At 37.7% G+C, this 18,822-nt stretch overlaps 1 protein-coding gene across 7 annotated transcripts in view; it reads right to left on the bottom strand.

Annotated features, from left to right (window-relative positions):
* The window catches only part of CCDC138 (coiled-coil domain containing 138), a 92,002-nt gene that overhangs the window by 64,599 nt on the left and 8,581 nt on the right, over positions 1–18,822 (bottom strand). For all 7 annotated transcript variants that reach the window (XM_030921804.1, XM_010368788.2, XM_030921803.1 and 4 more), the window contains 5 exons: positions 16,911–17,069; positions 12,322–12,441; positions 4,756–4,833; positions 4,540–4,647; positions 1,671–1,835 (listed from right to left, as the gene is read on the bottom strand). In XM_030921804.1, coding sequence (XP_030777664.1) covers positions 1,671–1,835; positions 4,540–4,647; positions 4,756–4,833; positions 12,322–12,441; positions 16,911–16,919 — 480 coding nt within the window. In that variant the 5' untranslated portion in view covers positions 16,920–17,069. The remainder of the gene's footprint in view (positions 1–1,670; positions 1,836–4,539; positions 4,648–4,755; positions 4,834–12,321; positions 12,442–16,910; positions 17,070–18,822) is intronic.

Here is an 18,822-nt window from a genome sequence, read left to right as displayed (position 1 = left end):
GCTGGGCGTGGTGGCGCACACCTGTAGTCCCAGCTACTTGGGAGACTGAGGCAGGAGAATGGCATAAACTTGGGAGGCGGAGGTTGCAGTGAGCCAAGATGGCATCACTGCACTACAGCCTGGCGACAGAGCAAATCTCCATCTCAAAAAAAAAAAAAAAAAGATTATCTGAATTCCATGTCTCATGGCCCTCTTTCTCCATCTTCAAAAGCCAGCAAGAGTGGGGGGAGTCTCTGACCTACTCTTCTGAATCCTTCTGGTTTAAAGTTTATGTGATTACCAGGACCACCCACATAATCCTGGATAATCTCCCTATTTTAAGGTCAGCTGATTAGCAACTTTAATTCCCTTTTGCCATGTGCTATGGTTTGAACGTTTGTTTCCTCCAAAAGTCATGTTGAAACTTAATTCCCAATATGACAGTATTGATAAGCGGGGCCTTTAAGAAGTGACTGGGTCTGGGCACAGTGGCCCACATCTGTAATGACAACACTTTGGGAGGCCAAGGCAGGAGGAATGCTTGAAGCTAGGAGTTCAAGATCATCCTGTGCAACGAAGCGAGGTCTGATCTCTATACAAGTTTTTTAAAAATTAGCTGGGCAGGCCGGGCGTGGTGGCTCAAGCCTGTAATCCCAGCATTTTGGGAGGCTGAGACGGGCAGATCACGAGGTCAGGAGATCGAGACCATCCTGGCTAACACGGTGAAACCCCATCTCTACTAAAAAATACAAAAAAACTAGCCAGGCAAGGTGGCAGGCATCTGTAGTCCCAGCTACTCGGGAGGCTGAGGCAGGAGAATGGCGTAAACCCGGGAGGTGGAGCTTGCAGTGAGCTGAGATCGCGCCACTGCACTCCAGCTTGGGTGACAGAGCAAGACTCCGTCTCAAAAAAAAAAAAAAAAATTAGCTGGGCAAAGTGGTATATACCTGTAGTCCCTACTCAAAGGGATGAGGCAGAAAGACTGCTTGAGGCTAGGAGTTTGCAGGCTGCAGTAAGCAATGACTGGGCCACTGCACTCCAGCCTAGGTGACACGAGGAGACCCCATCTCTAAAATAAAAGCTTTTTAAAAAAGAGGTGACTGGGTTATGAGGGATGCCCTCATGAAAGGATTAATTCATCCAAGGGTTAATGGATTAATGGATTATCATGGGAATTGGACTGGTGGCTTTATAAAAGGGAGACAGACTTTAGCTAGCACACTCAGCCCCCTAGCCATGTGATACCCTGCATCACCTCTGGACTCTGCAGGAGACCAGGAAAAAAGGCCTCATCAGAGGCAGCCCCTCAAATTTGTTTGTTGGTTTTTTTTCTTTTGAAATAGTCTTGCTTTGTTGCCCAGGATGGACTGCAGTGGTGCAACATCGGCTCACTGCAACCTCCACCTCCCAGATTCAAGCGTTTCTCCTGCCTCAGCCTCCCAAGTAGCTGAGATTACAGGCATGTGCCATGATGCCCACCTATTTTTTGTATTTTTAGTAGAGACAGGGTTGCCCGTTGCACCATGTTGCCCAGGCTGGTCTCGAACTCCTGACCTCAGGTGATCTGCCTGCCCACCTTGAACTCCTAAAGTGCTGGGATTACAGGCGTGAGCTACTGTGCCTGGCCCTGGCTTTTCCCTTTTTTAATCTTCATATACTCTGAGTCACATATTTCAAATTAAAAAACAAACCTTTACACACTTCTCCTGAATATCATTTCTCTGGGAAGCAAATTTGAGTTGTGGTTTTTTACCATCCATTCCAGATTCTTCATGTTTCACTTTGCTAAGATGATGATCCGAAATCCAGTCCATGAAAACAGTTAAAAGTTCATAAACTTGCCCATTAAGTGGTACCTGTATGTCAAAAATTAAATCATTTATTTCAGTTCACAACTTCGTAAAACTTCAAAGACAAGCTTTAAATTTGGTAAATAATTAAAGAATAATTTGACTAAAGTAATTCACTAAAATGTGTAAAGGACAGAGCTTCTCCAAACGAACAAAAGAAATTCCAAATCAAAGTTTCCCAACTTGTCTGGCGCTGTGGCTCAAGCCTGCAATCTCAGCACTTTGGGAGGCTGAGGTGGGTGGATCACCTGAAGTTCCCTAGAAGTTCGAGACCATCCTGGCCAACATGGCGAAACCTGTCTTTACTAAAAATACAAAAATTATCTGGGCATGGTGGCGCATGCCTGTAATCCCAGTTACTTGGAAGGCTGAGGCAGGAGAATCACTTGAATCCAGGAGGTGGAGGTTGCAGTGAGCCGAGATTGCACCACTGCACACCGGTCTGGGAAAAAGAGCAAGACTCCATCTCAAAAAAGAAAAAACAACAACAACAAAATACAAACAAACCAAAAAAACACCAAAAACCTGCCTATCTAATATTAAAAACATGTTAAATGATGACTGAGAGAAGGCAAGAAAAGTCATCATAATTAGGAAGTTGAAATAACTTGTACCTTATTACTACAAGAAAACTTTTCATAAAAATTATTTATCCAAGTTTGATAAGATGGAAAAAAAGTAAAATTAGCCTTAACTCAAGAGCATGAACCACCACAATTAAAAGACTAAAAAAAATTAAAGGTTTCCAGAGCTAAAGAATTTCCACTATGAAACTTCCTATCTTTTTCTTCTCACAAAAATTGTTACTTTGTCATTCAATACACATATGAACTTTTTTTCCCTAGAAATCTTGTCCTCCGAGAGCCTACCAAAACCAAAAGTAAAATAACAAAGTAATTTACAAATTTAATTAGACTAATTTTAAGTATTATTACAAAACACATTTCTAATTTAATTCAATTTTTTAAAAATAAGATACCACTACACATATCCACCTTAAGCAGGGAACTATGTTAAATTTATTATTTTTTTTAATCTGCAGGCCGGGCATGGTGGCTCACGCCTATAATCCCAGCACTTTGGGAGGCAGAGGCAGGTGGATCACCTGAGGTCAGGAGATCGAGACCAGTCTAGCCAACATGATGAAACCCTGTCTCTACTTAAAATACAAAACATAGCCAGCCGTGGTGGTGGGCGCCTGTAATCCCATTTCTTCAGGAGGCTTGAACCCAGAAGGCAGAGGTTGCAGTGAGCCAAGGTTGCGCCACTGCACTCCAGCCTGGGTGACAGAGTGAGACCCCCATCTCAAAAAAAAATAAAATTAAAAATATTAATAAATTAAAAAATAAAAAAACAAAAAAATTCAAAGACAGAGAAATATAAAAGCAAATTAATAAAAAGGCAACATTAAGTCAATGGCAATCCACAAAATCAGAATGAATAAAGACAAAATGATAAATAGTAGCATTACTGCATTATTCTGAAGAGCAATTTTTCACTTTCTCAATTTTTTTCAAATAGAAACTAACTCCCTTTAGATGAAAACTTCAATTATCTTCAGTCCCTGAATATAAAATCTGTACCTTTTCAATTTACTCCAATTTTCTCAATTTATAAAGAACTAGAAAATTTATCAAAATATCTAAATGATCAAAGCCCATAATAATAAGATACTACTACACACCCACTGGAAGGGTCAAAATGAACAAAATTGAAAACACCAAATGTTTACAAGGTTGTGGAGCAACCAAAACTTGGATACACTGTTAATGGGAGTATAAAACAGTACAACCAATTTGGAAAACTGTCAGTCTCTTAAAAACATACATCTACCTTTATCTACCTTATGACCCAGAGATTATAGTCCTGGTATATATCCAAAACAAATGAAAACATATATCCATAAAAACCCTGTACATATCAATATTTGTAGCAGCTTTATTTATTACAGACAAAAACTAGAAAAAGCCCAGGTGTCTATCAACAGAAGAATGAAGGAACAAACTCTGATATATTAATACAATGAAAAACTACTGAGCAATAGTAGGGAACAAACTACAAATACACTCATAATTATGCTGAGAAAAGCCTTACACAAACAAGTACACACAATACAATTCCACTGATCAAATGTCTCACATAGGCAAAACTAATTTCTGCAAAACTTCTGGCAGAAAAGAATGACCAGGAAAGGGCATTAGAGAATTTCCTAGGATAGTGGAAAGTTCTATATTCTAGGACAGTGGAAATATTCTACATTTGGTTGTAGGCAACATGAAATATTTATCAAAATTAATCAAACTTTATGCTACAGGATTTGTGCATTATGTTACCATACGTAATTTATATCTCAAATTTTACAAATTCTTAGGAAAAAAAGATACACGGAAATCCATTCAGGGATGGGTCGCAGTCTTGACTGAAAAATAGCAAATGCTTGTGGAGTGTCAAAACACACTAAGCAATAAAGCCATGAATGAAGTGTCAATACTGTACTTGAAACACTGTTGAAATAAAATAGTTTTGTTTTTGCAAATGAAAGTATATTTTAAATATTCTTGAGACATTTCCCTATTAAAAAAGTATTATGGTGAATCCTTTCCACAGCAAACATTCCAAAAAGAATGTTTGCTAAATCAAAGAGAAAAGACTAAAGCACAAGAGAAATCTTCCTGGCTTTCCATTGGAGAAATTTTCAATCATATCATACCTTGTAAGTTTTTGAAACTGGTGCTTTTTCTTGTTTTAAACTTTTCATTTCATGAACAGCATGGGAACTTCCTTTCAATCTCTGTATTGTCATAAACTCATACTTCCTCTGCAACAGTACATATGCATGAATTAAAGGACAATTGTATCAAAATGAGTAAACTCAAAGGCAATCATCCAAAAATATACTTGTGTCTGTAGAGAACAGGCAACTTACCTGTAAATTATCTAAACGAGCTTGAACTCTTTTCGCCTGAATGTCCATCTTCCTGTTTTCCTCACTTGCTTCATTCAACTAAAGGGTAGAAAAAGTTAGATATTTCAATATAAACCTTCAACTGGTTTCATACTAAGGGTTTCTCAATCTACTATCTAATCTGGTCTATATTAGTAACCAACATAACAAAACAAAGACAGCATTCATGATTAACTTAGATCACAACTGAAGTTGCCATTTTTCCCTAAAATATTAATGATTTGTAAGATAATCTACTTCATCTTATGAAGAATGTACAAGACTCCAGATGTCTTAAAAGCATATACATATATTTTAGTGGAAAATGCTTTTATTAATAAGTAAATTGTTGTTAGAACTATAACACATATACAGAAAAGTATAAAATCCTAAGTATGCAGTACAATGAGCTATAACTGGGATTGCATTACTGGGATTATGTGTGTGTGTGTGTGTGTGTGTGTATATACTGACATGTATATGTATGGAAGAACTGACATATTTATAATATTGAGTCTTCCTACACATGAACATATCTTCAATTTATTTAGGTTTTATTTTCTTTTAATAATGTTTTGTAGTTTTCAGTAGCGATGTCTTGCACATCTCTCTTTAGATTTATTTCTGGGTATCCAATTGCTTTTTTATGATATTACTTATGGTATCTTACAATAAAATTTATGATATATATACACCATGAATGGAATACTATGTGGCCATAGTAAAGAATGAAATCATGTCTTTTGCAACAACATGGATGGAGCTGGAGGTCACTAATCCTAAATGAAATAACTTAGAAACAGAAAATTAAATACTGTATGTTCTCACTTATAAGTCAAAGACAAACAACAGGTACACACATATGGACATAAACATGGAAATAACAGATACTGGGGACTCCAAAAGGGAAGCGGGGAGAGGGGTAGGTGTTGAAAATTAACCTACTGGGTACAGTGTTCACTATTTGAGGGAAGAGTACATTTTAGAAGGCCAGACCTCACTGTTAGACAATATATCCATGTAACAAAGCTGCAGATGTACCCTCTGAGTCTAAAATAATTTTCTTAAAAAATGAAAAGTACCTTTTTGAAAAAATAAAAAAAACAAACCATGAACTAGATTAAGAAAAAAGAAGAGGCTGAGTGCAGTAGCTCACACCTGTAATCCCAGCACTTTGGGAGGGTGAGGCAGGAGGATCACTTGAGCCCAGTTCAAGACCAGCCTCAACAACACAGTTAAGACCTCATCTCTACAACAAAATTAAAAAATTAACCAGAGGTGGTGGCGCACGCCTGCAGTCCCAGCTACGAAGGAGGCTGAGGTAGAAGGGTGGTTTAAGTCCTGGAGGTTAAGGTTACAGCAAGCCGTGGTGATGCCACTGCACTTCAGCGTGGGAAACAGAGGGAGACAGTCAAAACGAAAAAAAAAGGAGAGAAAGAAAGAAAAGGAAGAGAAGAAATAGTACCAAGAGACGGAAGGGAAGAAAAGAGAAAAGGAAAGCAGGGGGAGGGGAGGGGAGGAAGGGAAGAAGGAAAGAAAAAAGAAAAAAAGAAAAGAAAAAAGGAGAAAAGACCCAAATAGATAAAATCAGAAACAAAAAAGGAGACATTACAAGTGGTACCACAGAAATACAAGGATCACTAGAGACTACAGAGATCATTATGAAACAACTATATGCCAACAAACTGGAAAATCCAGAGGAAATGGATAAATTCCTAGACACATAAAACCTACCAAGACTGAATCAGGAAGAAATGGAAAACTAGAACAGACCAATAACAAGTAACAAGATTGAATCATGGTCAAAAGTTTCCCAGCAAAGTAAAGCCCAAACTAAATGGCTTCAATGCTGAACTGTACTTTTAAATTCACTAAATGGTTTCACTGCTGAATTCAAACTTTTAAAGAACAAATACCAATTCTTCTCAGACTATCCCAAAAACCTCAAGGGTAGAGAATTCTTCCAAACTCATTGTACAAAGCCAGCATTACCCTGATACCAAAACCAAACCAAGACACAACAAGAAAACTCCCGGCCAATATTCCTGATGAACATAGACGCTAAAATCCTCAACTAAATATTAGCAAACCAAATTCAACAACACACCAAAAAGACAATATACCATAACCAAGTGAGATTTATCCCAGGGACACAAGGAAGGCGCAAATATGCAAATAAAAAAATTGATATATCACATTTTAACAGAATAACAATGAAGTATAAAAACCTTACGATCATTTCAAAAGACACAGAAAACGTATTTGATAAAATTCAACATCTCTTCACAGTAAAAACTCAAAAAATTAGGTACAGAAGGAATGTACTTCAACACACTAAAAGCTATGCATAACAAACCCACAATTAACATCATACTGAACAGGGAAAAGCTGAAAATTTTTCCTCTAAGAACTAGAACAAGACAAGGATGCCCATTCTCACCACTCTTGTTCAACATGGTACTAGAAGTACTAGCCAGAGTAATTAAGTAAGAAAAAGAAATAAGAGACATCCAAATTGGAAATAACAGGCTGGGTGTGGTGACTCAAGCCTGTAATCCCAGCAATATGGGAGGCCGAGGCAGGCAGACCACCTGAGGCCAGGAGTTCAAGACCAGCCTGGCCAACACAGCAAAACCTCGTCTCTACTAAAAATACAAAAATTAGCCAGATGTGGTGGCGCATGCCTGTAATCCCAGCTACTCAAGAGGCTGAGGCAGGAGAATGGCGCGAACCCAGGAGGCGGATGTTGCAATGAGCAGATACCGTGCCACTGTACTCCAGCCTGGGCGACAGAGCAAGCCTCCATCTCAAAAAAACAAACAAACAAAAAAAAAATTGGAAATGAGTCAAATTGTCCTTCTTTGCAGATGACATGATCTTCAATGCAAAGAAACTGAAAGGCTCCACCAAAAATTTCTTAGAACTAATAAATTCAGTAAAGTTGCAGGACACAAAATCAACATACAAAAATCAGTAGCATTTCCAAACACTAACAACAAACTAACTGAAAAAGAAAGAAATTTATCCTGTTTACAATGGCTACAAAAATAAAATAAAATACCTGGGAATAAATTTAATCAAAGAAGTGAAAGATTTCCACAATGAAAACTATAAAACACTGATGAATGAAATTGAAGATCACACACAAAAAAAGAAAAGATATTTCATGTTCATGGACTGGAACAATTAATACTGTCAAAATAACCAAAGTCATCTACAGATTCAACATAATGTCTATTAAAATATCAACAACATGCTTCACAGAAAAAGAAAAAAATCCTAAAATGTGTATGAAATCATGAAAGACCCCAAATAAGCAAAAGCAATCCTGTGTGAAAACAACAAAGCCAGAGCTAAACTCAAAATATACTACAAAACTGTAGTAACCAGAACAGCATAGTACTGGCATAAAAATAGACTCATAGACTAATGGAACAGCATAGAGAACTCAGAAATAAATCCACACATTTATGGCCAACTGATTTTCTACAAAGGTGCCATGAACATTAATAAGAGAGATGACAGTCTCCTCAACAAATGGTGCTGGGAAATGGATATCCACATGCCTAAGAATAAAACTAGACCCCATCTCTCATCACAGACAAAAATCAACCCAAAATGAATTAAAGACTTTGAAATATAAGACCCAAAACTATGAAACTACTAGAGGAAAAAATGGGAAATAGTTCAGGACACTCGCCTGGGCAAAGATATTATGGATAAGACCTCAAAAGCAGAAGCAACAAAAGCAAAAACAGACAAATGAGATTGGAAACAATAAAAATGATACAACCTGCAGAATAGGAGAAAATATATGCAAACTAGTCATCCAACAAGGATGAAAATCCAGACAATACAAGGAACTCAACAGCAAAAAAAAAAAAAAAAAAATCCAAATAAAAAATGGGTAAATAATCTGAATAGACATTTCTCAAACAAAGGCATACAAACAGCCAATAGGTATATGAAAAAATGCTCAGTATCACTAATCATCAGGTTACTGCAAATCGAAACCATGATCAGGTATCAATCTCATCCCAGTAAGAATGGCTATGAAGAAGACAAAAAGTAATAAACGTTGGTGATGATGTGGAGAAGGAAAACTCTTTTACGTTGTTGGTGGGGATATAAATTAGTACAGCCATTACAAAAAACAGTATTCAGGTTCCCCCAAAAATTAAAAACATAACTACCATATGATCCTGCAAGACCACTTCTGGGTATATATTCACAGGAAAGAAAATCAGTATATTGAAGAGATATCTGCATTCCCATGTTTACTGCAGTAGTCGTTGCAATAGCCAAAGTATGGAAAGTAGCTAACCCATGTGTCCATCAATAGATAAATTTATAAAGAAAATGTGGTGTATACATAAACAATGAAATACTATTCAGTTGTGAAAAAGAACAAAATCTTGTTATTTGCAGCAACATGGATGAGCCTGAAAGACCTTATGTTAAGTGAAATAAGTCAAGCACAGAACGATAAATACCACATGTTCTTACTCATGTGGAAGCTAAAAAACAAGTTGATCTCACAGAAGTACAGAATATAATATTAGAGGTTGCGAAGGCTGTGGAAAGGAAGGAATGGAGAGAAGTTGGTTAACAGACACAAAATTAGAACTGGATGGGGGGCCGGGTGCAGTGGCTCAGGCCTGTATTCCAAGCACTTTGGGAAGCCGAGAGGTAGGTGGATCACTTGAAGCCAGACGTTTGAGACCACCCTGACCAACATGGTGAAACCCCATCTCTACTAAAAATACAAAAATTAGCCGGGTGTGGTGGTGGGTGCCTGAAATCCCAGATACTCGGGAGGCTGAGGTAGGAGAATCGCTTGAGTCCAGGAGGCAAAGGTTGCAGTGAGCCGAGATCACGTCACTGCACTCCTGCCTGGGCAACAGAGTAAGACTCATCTCAAAAAAAAAAAACAAAACAAAACAAAAAGAAGAACTAGATAGGAGGAGTAAGTTCTAGCTTTATAGCACTACAGGGTAACTACAATCAACAATTTATGGTATATTTTCTAATAGAAAAAGAGAGGATTTTGAATATTTCCAATACAAAGAAATGATAAATGTTTAAGTTGATAGATTTGCTAATTACTCTGATTGATCATTACACATTACTGTATCGAATATCACTGTACCCCATAATTATGCACAATTATGTCAATTAAAAATAATTTTACAACCCCATTCGATGGAATTCTTAAATTCAACTGATGTATTTTTTAGTTTTCAAATTTCAATTTAATTCCTTTCCACAGACTTACTATATAGGCAAAAATGTACCTACACTAGGAATTCTCTAATGAAGTTGTCAATCTATTTTTCTGCTTTCTTGAACATATTAATCATTGTTTTAAAGTCATTGCCTGTTAAATCTGGATCACTTGCAAGTACGCTTGTATTCTCTGTATAGAATGAAAGACGTATTTTCCTCTGCTAGGCATTTAAACTGAGGAGTAAGCACCTTAATCTGATCAGAAACTGTACTTAATCAAGGCCAGGTTTCAATTTAGGAAAGTTCTGTCTCCCTCTAATTCACCCAGTCCCAAGGCACAATCCTGCTCCTTTCAACTGAGATCTTGGGGTGTTCACTGGAACTGTCTCCCCGTGATGAGGCTTGAACATTAACCCTTGCTTCCTCAGTTCGGCTAGACTTAATGAGAAATGTTTTAAATTATTAGAAAATGTTTATCCAGTGTTAGCATAAATTACCGTGTAAGTCAGTCACAGAAATAACATATCTTTTTCTTCAGCAATTTCAAAGTACATGTCATTCATCTGGCCAGGAGCTGGCTAAATATGCCCATTGCTTGTTTCTATAAATACAGTCGTTTTGGAACACAGCCACACTCATTCACTTATTGCCTATGGCTATTTTTGCACTATGATGGCAGAGCTGGGTCACTGAAAGAGAGACCACATGGCCTACAAAGCCTAAAATACTTACTATCTAGTCCTTAACAGAAAAAGTGTGCAGACCTCTGATCTATTTTTAAAAAGAAACCATAAAAAAGCATTCTGCCAAATTTTTTCAGTTTGTACACATTAGCTCGTAAATCCAATTATCAATAGGTCCAAATATTTAACAATCCACATATTCACCCCAATTACCACACACTCATGCAACCACATGCAAAATTATTAAGGATTACAGAAACCTAAGAGATGGGTATGGGCAACAGTTTATCTAGCTAGGAATTTTTAAAATCCTCACGAGAGAGTGGTAGAATGAGACTGTAATGAGAAAAAGTGATCTCTCCAGGGATAAAGTGGGATTCCAAAGAGACAACAGGCCATCAAATTCATAGTCCAATAGTAACAGTCATAAATGAACTGAGGAAAGCCAAAGAATTAGAATCAGCTGAGAAACACGGTACCTATGTATCGCTGCCAAGGAGGAGGATCACAACAAGTAGAGATTAAAGGGAAACAAAAGCAGAAACAGAAAAGGACAGCTGGCAAAGGATCTCCAGGAGAGTCTGAGGCTTAAGTTTCATTTTATAATCCGTACAGATTCCCAGCCCAATGCTTTCATTTTCAAAGTGACGGGGTTTACTCCAATTTCTGCTCCAACATCTACTCCCCACACAATCTAAAAAATACATAATCATTCTCTTGTCTCTCTTTAACACACTCCTTTACTTTCACATCTTTCTGCCAAAACCTGGCAGAGGGAAGGAAAAAAATAGACATAACTCACAAAAATATTTATGTTATGCAACTTTGATATTATGTATTAATCTAAATTACAATGCTTTTTTTTTTTTTTTTTTTTTTTTTTTTGAGATGGAGTCTCGTTCTGTCGCCCAGGCTGGAGTGTAGTGGCATGATCTCGGCTCACTGAAAGCTCCGCCTCCTGGGTTCACGCCATTCTCCTGCCTCAGCCTACCGATTAGCTGGGACTACAGGCGCCTGCCACCTCGCCCAGCTAATTTTTTTTTGTATTTTTAGTAGAGACGGGGTTTCACTGTGTTAGCCAGGATGGTCTCGATCTTCTGACCTCGTGATCCACCCGTCTTGGCCTCCCAAAGTGCTGAGATTACATGCATGAGCCACCGTGCCCGGCCTACAGTACTTATTTATAAGTATACTGCAATGTGATACCAGCTTATAACCATGAGAACACAAGCAATGTAAAGATCTGAGTCTAGCACGATGCCTAGGATATAACAGACACTCAAAAATAAATGTATGTTAAATAAGTAGTGATAAATAATAAGTATTAAAGCCAGAGATCAGTACCTAAAAATGTAATTAGTTCTCAGGTTATCAGGTTTTTTTTCTTTTGCTTGTCTTTTTTTCTTTTGTTTGTCTTTTTCTCCTTTGCCTGTCAGTTGGTTGCAGAACAAATAAAGAAAGAAACCAAAGAGTTGAAGAATATTTTATTTACATTTGGAAGTATTTTAAAATAAAGCTAACAAATGTAATCCAAACTTTCTCTAGCCGAAACGTGTTCTAAGGCTGACTTTAATTTGTTGTATATAAAATATGGTTCTTAGAATGTCTTATGTCCAATATATATTAAAACAGGTCTTACCTGTCTTTTTAAGGTATCATTCAATTCTTTCAATGCATCAAAAGAGGACCTCAGTCTCTTGGTTTCTTTATTCTTTTCCTTAAGAACTTCAGTTAAGTGTTCAACTTCTGCATCATGTTGCTAGGAGGAGAAAAAAAAACCTCTGACCTAAAACTTGTAAGGATTGTATATCACTAATACTATGGAACATGAATTAATTACAAGTAAGAACTCCTTCAATCACAAAACTTTTTTTTTTTTTTTTGAGACAGAGTCTCGCTCTGTCACCCAGGCTGGAGTGCAGTGGCCAGATCTCAGCTCACTGCAAGCTCCGCCTCCTGGGTTCACGCCATTCTCCTGCCTCAGCCTCCCGAGTAGCTGGGACTACAGGCGCCCGCCACCACGCCCGGCTAGTTTTTTTTATTTTTTTAGTAGAGACGGGGTTTCACTGTGTTAGCCAGGATGGTCTCGATCTCCTGACCTCGTGATCCGCCCATCTCGGCCTCCCAAAGTGCTGGGATTACAGGCTTGAGCCACTGCGCCCGGCCCACAAAACCTTTAATCAGCATATTTAAGCACAAGTGACTAGTGTGGCAAATAATTTATAAAAACCATGCAATCTACCAAGATAACAACAAAACATCAAAGGCATTTACAACATACTTATTAAAACATATTAGCATTTACAAAGTAGCAGTAAGTCTATTTTCTGCTTCTGCTCAGAAAAATCCACTCACACAAACTCACAGAAATATTTTGTTTGACATCATGGAATAATAAAACAATAAAGAATTTCTGATACTCTTCAAGAGATGAGTAAGCTATTTATGGCTTTATAAAGTGCATAATTTACATTACCCTTGAGAAATAAAAGAAATCTTCTATAAAACCAACTAATTTCTTGTCCTCATAAAGCAGCCAAAATATTTGACGCCTGCTTTTCATCTCAAAACATGTTAAATACATAACACAATTTCCGAGCCCCCAACTATTTGACTCTTTTTAATCAGTTTTAAAAATAACTCAAATCAACTTCCCCTCTAATTACATTTAAATGGGATAGCATGTTTTAGATTTTAAATGTGAACACTTAATAGTTTCACCTTTCACTCTCAACCTACTCACCAAGTTTTAAAACAAGTCTCTACAGGAAATAAAAAAAATTGAATTAATTCCCTTCTTCCAAGTAATGATATAAATATGATGAAAATAAGGCAATTATCTTCATACTTAATAAAACAGATACACAAATCTAAAGAGAGAGAATCAAGAACAAGACTAAAATGGAGAGATCAGAGAATCTAAGCATTCTTTAGCCCTGTGAAAAAAATCCAATATTCTAAGAAGTTAATCTTTGTATGATTTTACTATATTAATTCCTTTAATAACTTAGGACATAGTCACAAATAGCTATTTTTAAAACTAGTATTTTCATTGTCCAACTTTTTCCATATCTAAAAGATATTAAAAACATATGCATTCCATTTCTGGCACAGCAGGATAAGCTCAATACAGTCTTCCCCCACTGATTACAGCGGAAAGCCCTAATTAAAACATAAAACAACTAACTGAGAACTGTGAAAAGAAAAAAGGGGAGGACATTGTGATGGGAGAGAAAACTTGTAGAAGCAACTCTCAAGGGTAAAGTTTCCTGCATGTTTGTTTTTCCTGTCAACATTTTGCCTCAGGGTGGGTCCCGGACACGGAGAAGTAGAACAAAAACTTCCACTAGCTGGGCACAGTGGTACACATCTATAGTCCCAGCCACACAGGAGGCTGAGGGACGAAGATGACTTGAGGGTGCAGTGAGCTATGATGACGTCTGTGAATAGCCACTGCACTCCAGCCTGGGCAACACAGCGAGAATCTGTCTCTAAAACAATTAAAAAAAAAATTTTTTTTTTTTAATTTCCACTAAAGCTCTAAAAAATGTCCACTAAAGAATGAGAGAAAACCAGTCTTCCTGCAGGAAAATCAGGAAGAGGGGCCCCTATGAGCCAGAGTGTAGAGAGAATCCCACAGAAGAGAGACTCAAAGAGGATCCTCTTGCTCTGGTATGTACAAACCTGTACAAATTGGGCTCACCGTTGAGCCGCTCAGGCACAGGACAGACCAAAAGCAGTAGAGCAAACACTTGGAGAATGGAGCTCAGTTTGAAACCATTACCTAAGTCTTGGCTAACACTTCAGTGCCTCTTTACCTGCACAAAAAAGACCCAGAGCAGCACAGCAAAAGCTTTGAGAAATGCATCAGGATTTTAAACTGTTACCCAAGTCTCAGACCGACCTTTAAGAGGCACAAGCACAAGACAACTCCACAGCAACATTGCAAAGGCTTTGAAAGCTGAACTGAGATGAGACCCACTGCCCAGAGGAGGTGAGAAAAGACTGAGGCCTGGCCAGGCACGCCTGTGACTCCAGCAGTTTGGCAGGCCAAGGCAGGTGGATTGCTTGAGGTCAGGAGTTCAAGACCAGCCTGATCAACATGGTGAAACCCCGTCTCTACTAAAAATACAAAAAATTAGCCGGGCATGGTGGTGGGTGCCTGTATTCCCAGCTACTCAGGAGGCTGAGGTAGGAGAATCGCTTGAACCCAGGAGGTGGAGGTTGCAGTCAGCTGAGATAGCACCACTGTATTCCAGCCTGGACAACAGAGCGAGACTATCTCAAAAAAAAAAAAAAAAAGGGAGGCCTAAATCTAATTCGGCTGAATGATTTGAAATCAACATTCTCCAGACGGTAACAATAGAACCCAAAATCTATACATTAACCAGAAGGTCTTGAATATACCCTAAAAATCACCGAACATATCAAGAACCAAAGAATGTGACTAAGCCTCAAGAAAAAAGATAATCAACAGATCCCAATCTCGAGATGATACAGGTGATACATAGTTTTTAAACTATGTTTCATGAGGTAAAAGGAAATATATATAAATGTAAATATAAACACAGAAATGCTTATGAGAAAAACAAAAATAAATGCTTTAAACAACTTGAAATTTTAGAATGTTTAAATATCAAAAATAAAAATTTCGGCCGGGTGCGGTGGCTCACGCCTGTAATCCCAGCACTTTGGGAGGCCGAGACGGGTGGATCACGAGGTCAGGAGATCGAGACCATCCTGGCTAACACGGTGAAACCCCGTCTCTACTAAAAATACAAAAAAAACTAGCCGGTTGTAGTGGTGGGCGCCTGTAGTCCCAGCTATTTGGGAGGCTGAGGCAGGAGAATGGCGAGAACCCGGGAGGCGGAGCTTGCAGTGAGCCAAGATGGTGCCACCGCACTCCAGCCTGGGCGACTGAGCAAGACTCTGTCTCAAAAAAATAAAAAATAAAATAAAATAAAATAAAATAAAAATTTCACTAGATGGGCTCCATAGCAACATGGTGATTAAAAAAGAAGTAATGAACTTTAAGATGGATCAAGAAATTATCTGAAGAACACTGAATAAAATAATGGGAAAAAAGGAACGGAACCTCAGAAATCTGTGGGGAAACAGCACAAGGAGTCACTGGAGATCCAAGAGGAGACAAGAAAGAAAGTGGAAAAAATATTTCATGAAATATTGGCTGAAGATTCCCCAATTTGGCAAAAGACAGAAATTTCCAAATTCAAGAAGCTCAGCTAACCACAAACAGAATTAACTAAAAGAAAACTATGTCAAGAAACACTGTAAATAAACTGCTACTGAAAACCAAAGATAAAGAAAAATCATAAAATGATGCTATTAACATGACATTCTGGAAAAGGCGGAGGTACTGGGACAGAAAATAGGTCAGTGGTTGCCAGGGGCTGAGGCTGGAGGAAAGGGATAGCTACAAGAGAGCGTAAGGGAACTGCTGGTGAGCTGAACTATTCTTGATCTTGATGATGGTTGTGATTACAAAACTGTATGCATTTTTCAAAACTCACAGAAATGTACAACAGACAATGAATTTTACTCCAAGTAAGTTACATGTACAGTAATGTATGTCTTGATATGAAGCAAAGTATATTATCCCACTTATATAATATCCTTGTCAAAAATATTTTATCGTTAGGAAGCAATCAGGAAAATCCACAATGTGACATATAAGACTTCTGGCCTGAATTCTACAAAGAAAAAGCTCACAAAAAACAAAAAAGGTGAGGTTAAGTGCTCTAGATTCATAGAAACCAAAAAAGATATAACAACCAAATATAACGCACAAATCTTGTCTAGTTCCTTGATCAAACAAATGACCCACCCCTACAAACAATAAAAGACATACTGACGACCAACTGAAAAGGTAAATATGGACTATAAATAAGTTATTTAGTTAGCATTAATTTCCTGATACGCTAATGGTCTGAAGAATGTCTTTATTCTTAGGAGATACACACTGAGGTACTTAGTGACAGAACCATAATTTTTACACACTGCTTTCATACAGATCAGAAAAAAGCGTGTGTGTGTGTGTGTGTGTGTGTGTGTGTGTGTGTGTGTGTGTGTGTGTGTATGTATGTGTAGGTGTGGAGAGGAGGAGGAAGGGAAGGAGAAATAAGCAAATGTGGCAAAATGTTAGTAACTAGTGAATCTAAGAAGAAAAGAAGAAATATACCACTCTAACATCAAAGGCTATACAGTTACCTCTTTCATAATTCGAAATCTTGTAAGAACCTCTTCTTCAACATTTTTAATTTTACTCAAGGCATTTTCATGTCTGAAAAGCAGTTGTTCCCTTTCAAGTAAAAAACGTTCTCGCTTTTGAAGTTCTTCAGCAAACTTCTGTTGTGCTGCAGTTTCACACTGTATCAAAATGGCAGATTTTAATGCTCTTGAAAAGTTACAAATTCTGCAAATTCTATTCCTATTGGCTAACACTGTGGTTTAACCAAGTGGTTTTCAGGAATACAGGGGTACCTAAGGACAATCTGGATTATAGTAGCTAGACTAGTATAGCAAGTAAACTTGTACAGAAATTATATCTTGATTTTAAATGATAACACACTATAGTAAGAGTCCACTGCGATGATCCAAGAGAAGCTGGGGTCCAAAATGAATCAGCACTATGCAGATTTAGTTCCCGATCCAGTTTAAATTCCATGCTCCACTTCCACATCACAGTCCACTATTTTACCTATACCCTTCCCTCCCTCACCTTGTTGTCTATCACCTTGGACTGAAAGAACGAGGCCTGGATTAGCACACTGACCATCTTCCCCGGCCCCATGCTACTCAGTTCAGCACCACTGGAGGAAAAAAAAAAAAATCACACACCAACCATGAAAAGTGGCCCCATTGCAAATTCATGGTCTCAATCCTGTACTAGATTCTTAATGCAGTCCAAAAATCTTTTTATATGTTCACAGCCAGCTCTCTCTCCCTCACTCTCCAAAGTGTCTATTTTGAGCCTTCTCCATTCTATTAATTTGGAATACATCATGTCCTATATACCACTCTCTGTGAATAGCCTCGTCTCTAACTTCACAGGGAAAAAAACAGAAGACAAAGTCAAGTCCAAAGAGTCTACTTAACGTCCCCACCAAGGTGACGGGGATATCTATTACCTCAAACATTTATTTTTTCTTTATGTTGAGAACATTACAATTCTTCTTCTCTAGCTACTTTAAAATATACGATAAATTATCATTAACTATAAATTCCCTATTGTACTAGTAAACACTGAAACTTACTCCTATCTAACTGTATTTTTGTACCCATCAACTAACCTCTCTTCACCCCTGCTACCCTTCCCCTCCCAGCCTCTGGTAACCACCATTCCAGCTCTATTTCTATGAGATTCATTTCTTTAATTCCCACCCCACACGAGTGAGAACATGCAATGTCTGTCCTTCTGTGCCTGGCTTATTTCTCTTAATATAATGACCTCCAATTCTATCTATGCTGCCGTGAATGATAGGATTTCATTCTTTTTATGGCTGAATAATATTCCATTGTGTATAGATACCACATTTTCTTTATCTGCCAATGGACACTTAGATTGACTTCATATTTTGGTTATTATGAACATAGTTGCAATGAACATGGGAGTGTAGGTATCTCTTTGATACACTGTTTTCTTTTTTGGGGGACATACCCAGCGATGGGATTGCTGGATCACAGTAGTTCTATTTACAGTTTAAGGAACCTCCAAAGTGTTTTCCACAGTGGCTGTACTTACAAAGTAAACTTTAAAGTCAGATTAAACTATAGACTGATTAAACCAGTTAATCCACTGTACTTTTTTTCTTATTAAACATCTTTATGTTTGCTACAAATGACAGATATATCCTTGCAATCTTGCCTATTCTTTTTATCCTATAAAGTGTTATCAAAGGAATCTTCCTAAAACCTGACTTTTTACTCTGACACTCCTTTCCCTAAAAACTTGTAAAATACCCAGCCTGAGTTTTCATTATTTTCTTTCCTTCAGACAGGCTAATAAATGCACAATTGGACAATCACTGCTTTTCAGAACACCTCTCATTTCCAATTCCTTATACCTGGAATGACCTTCCCACTATTATCTTTCTCAAAGACCAGACTAAGTCTCTCCCTA

The sequence above is a fragment of the Rhinopithecus roxellana genome, chromosome 17 (assembly GCF_007565055.1).
Source record: "Rhinopithecus roxellana isolate Shanxi Qingling chromosome 17, ASM756505v1, whole genome shotgun sequence".
Classification (NCBI taxonomy): domain Eukaryota; kingdom Metazoa; phylum Chordata; class Mammalia; order Primates; family Cercopithecidae; genus Rhinopithecus; species Rhinopithecus roxellana.
This window is presented reverse-complemented; position numbering and strand designations above follow the sequence as displayed.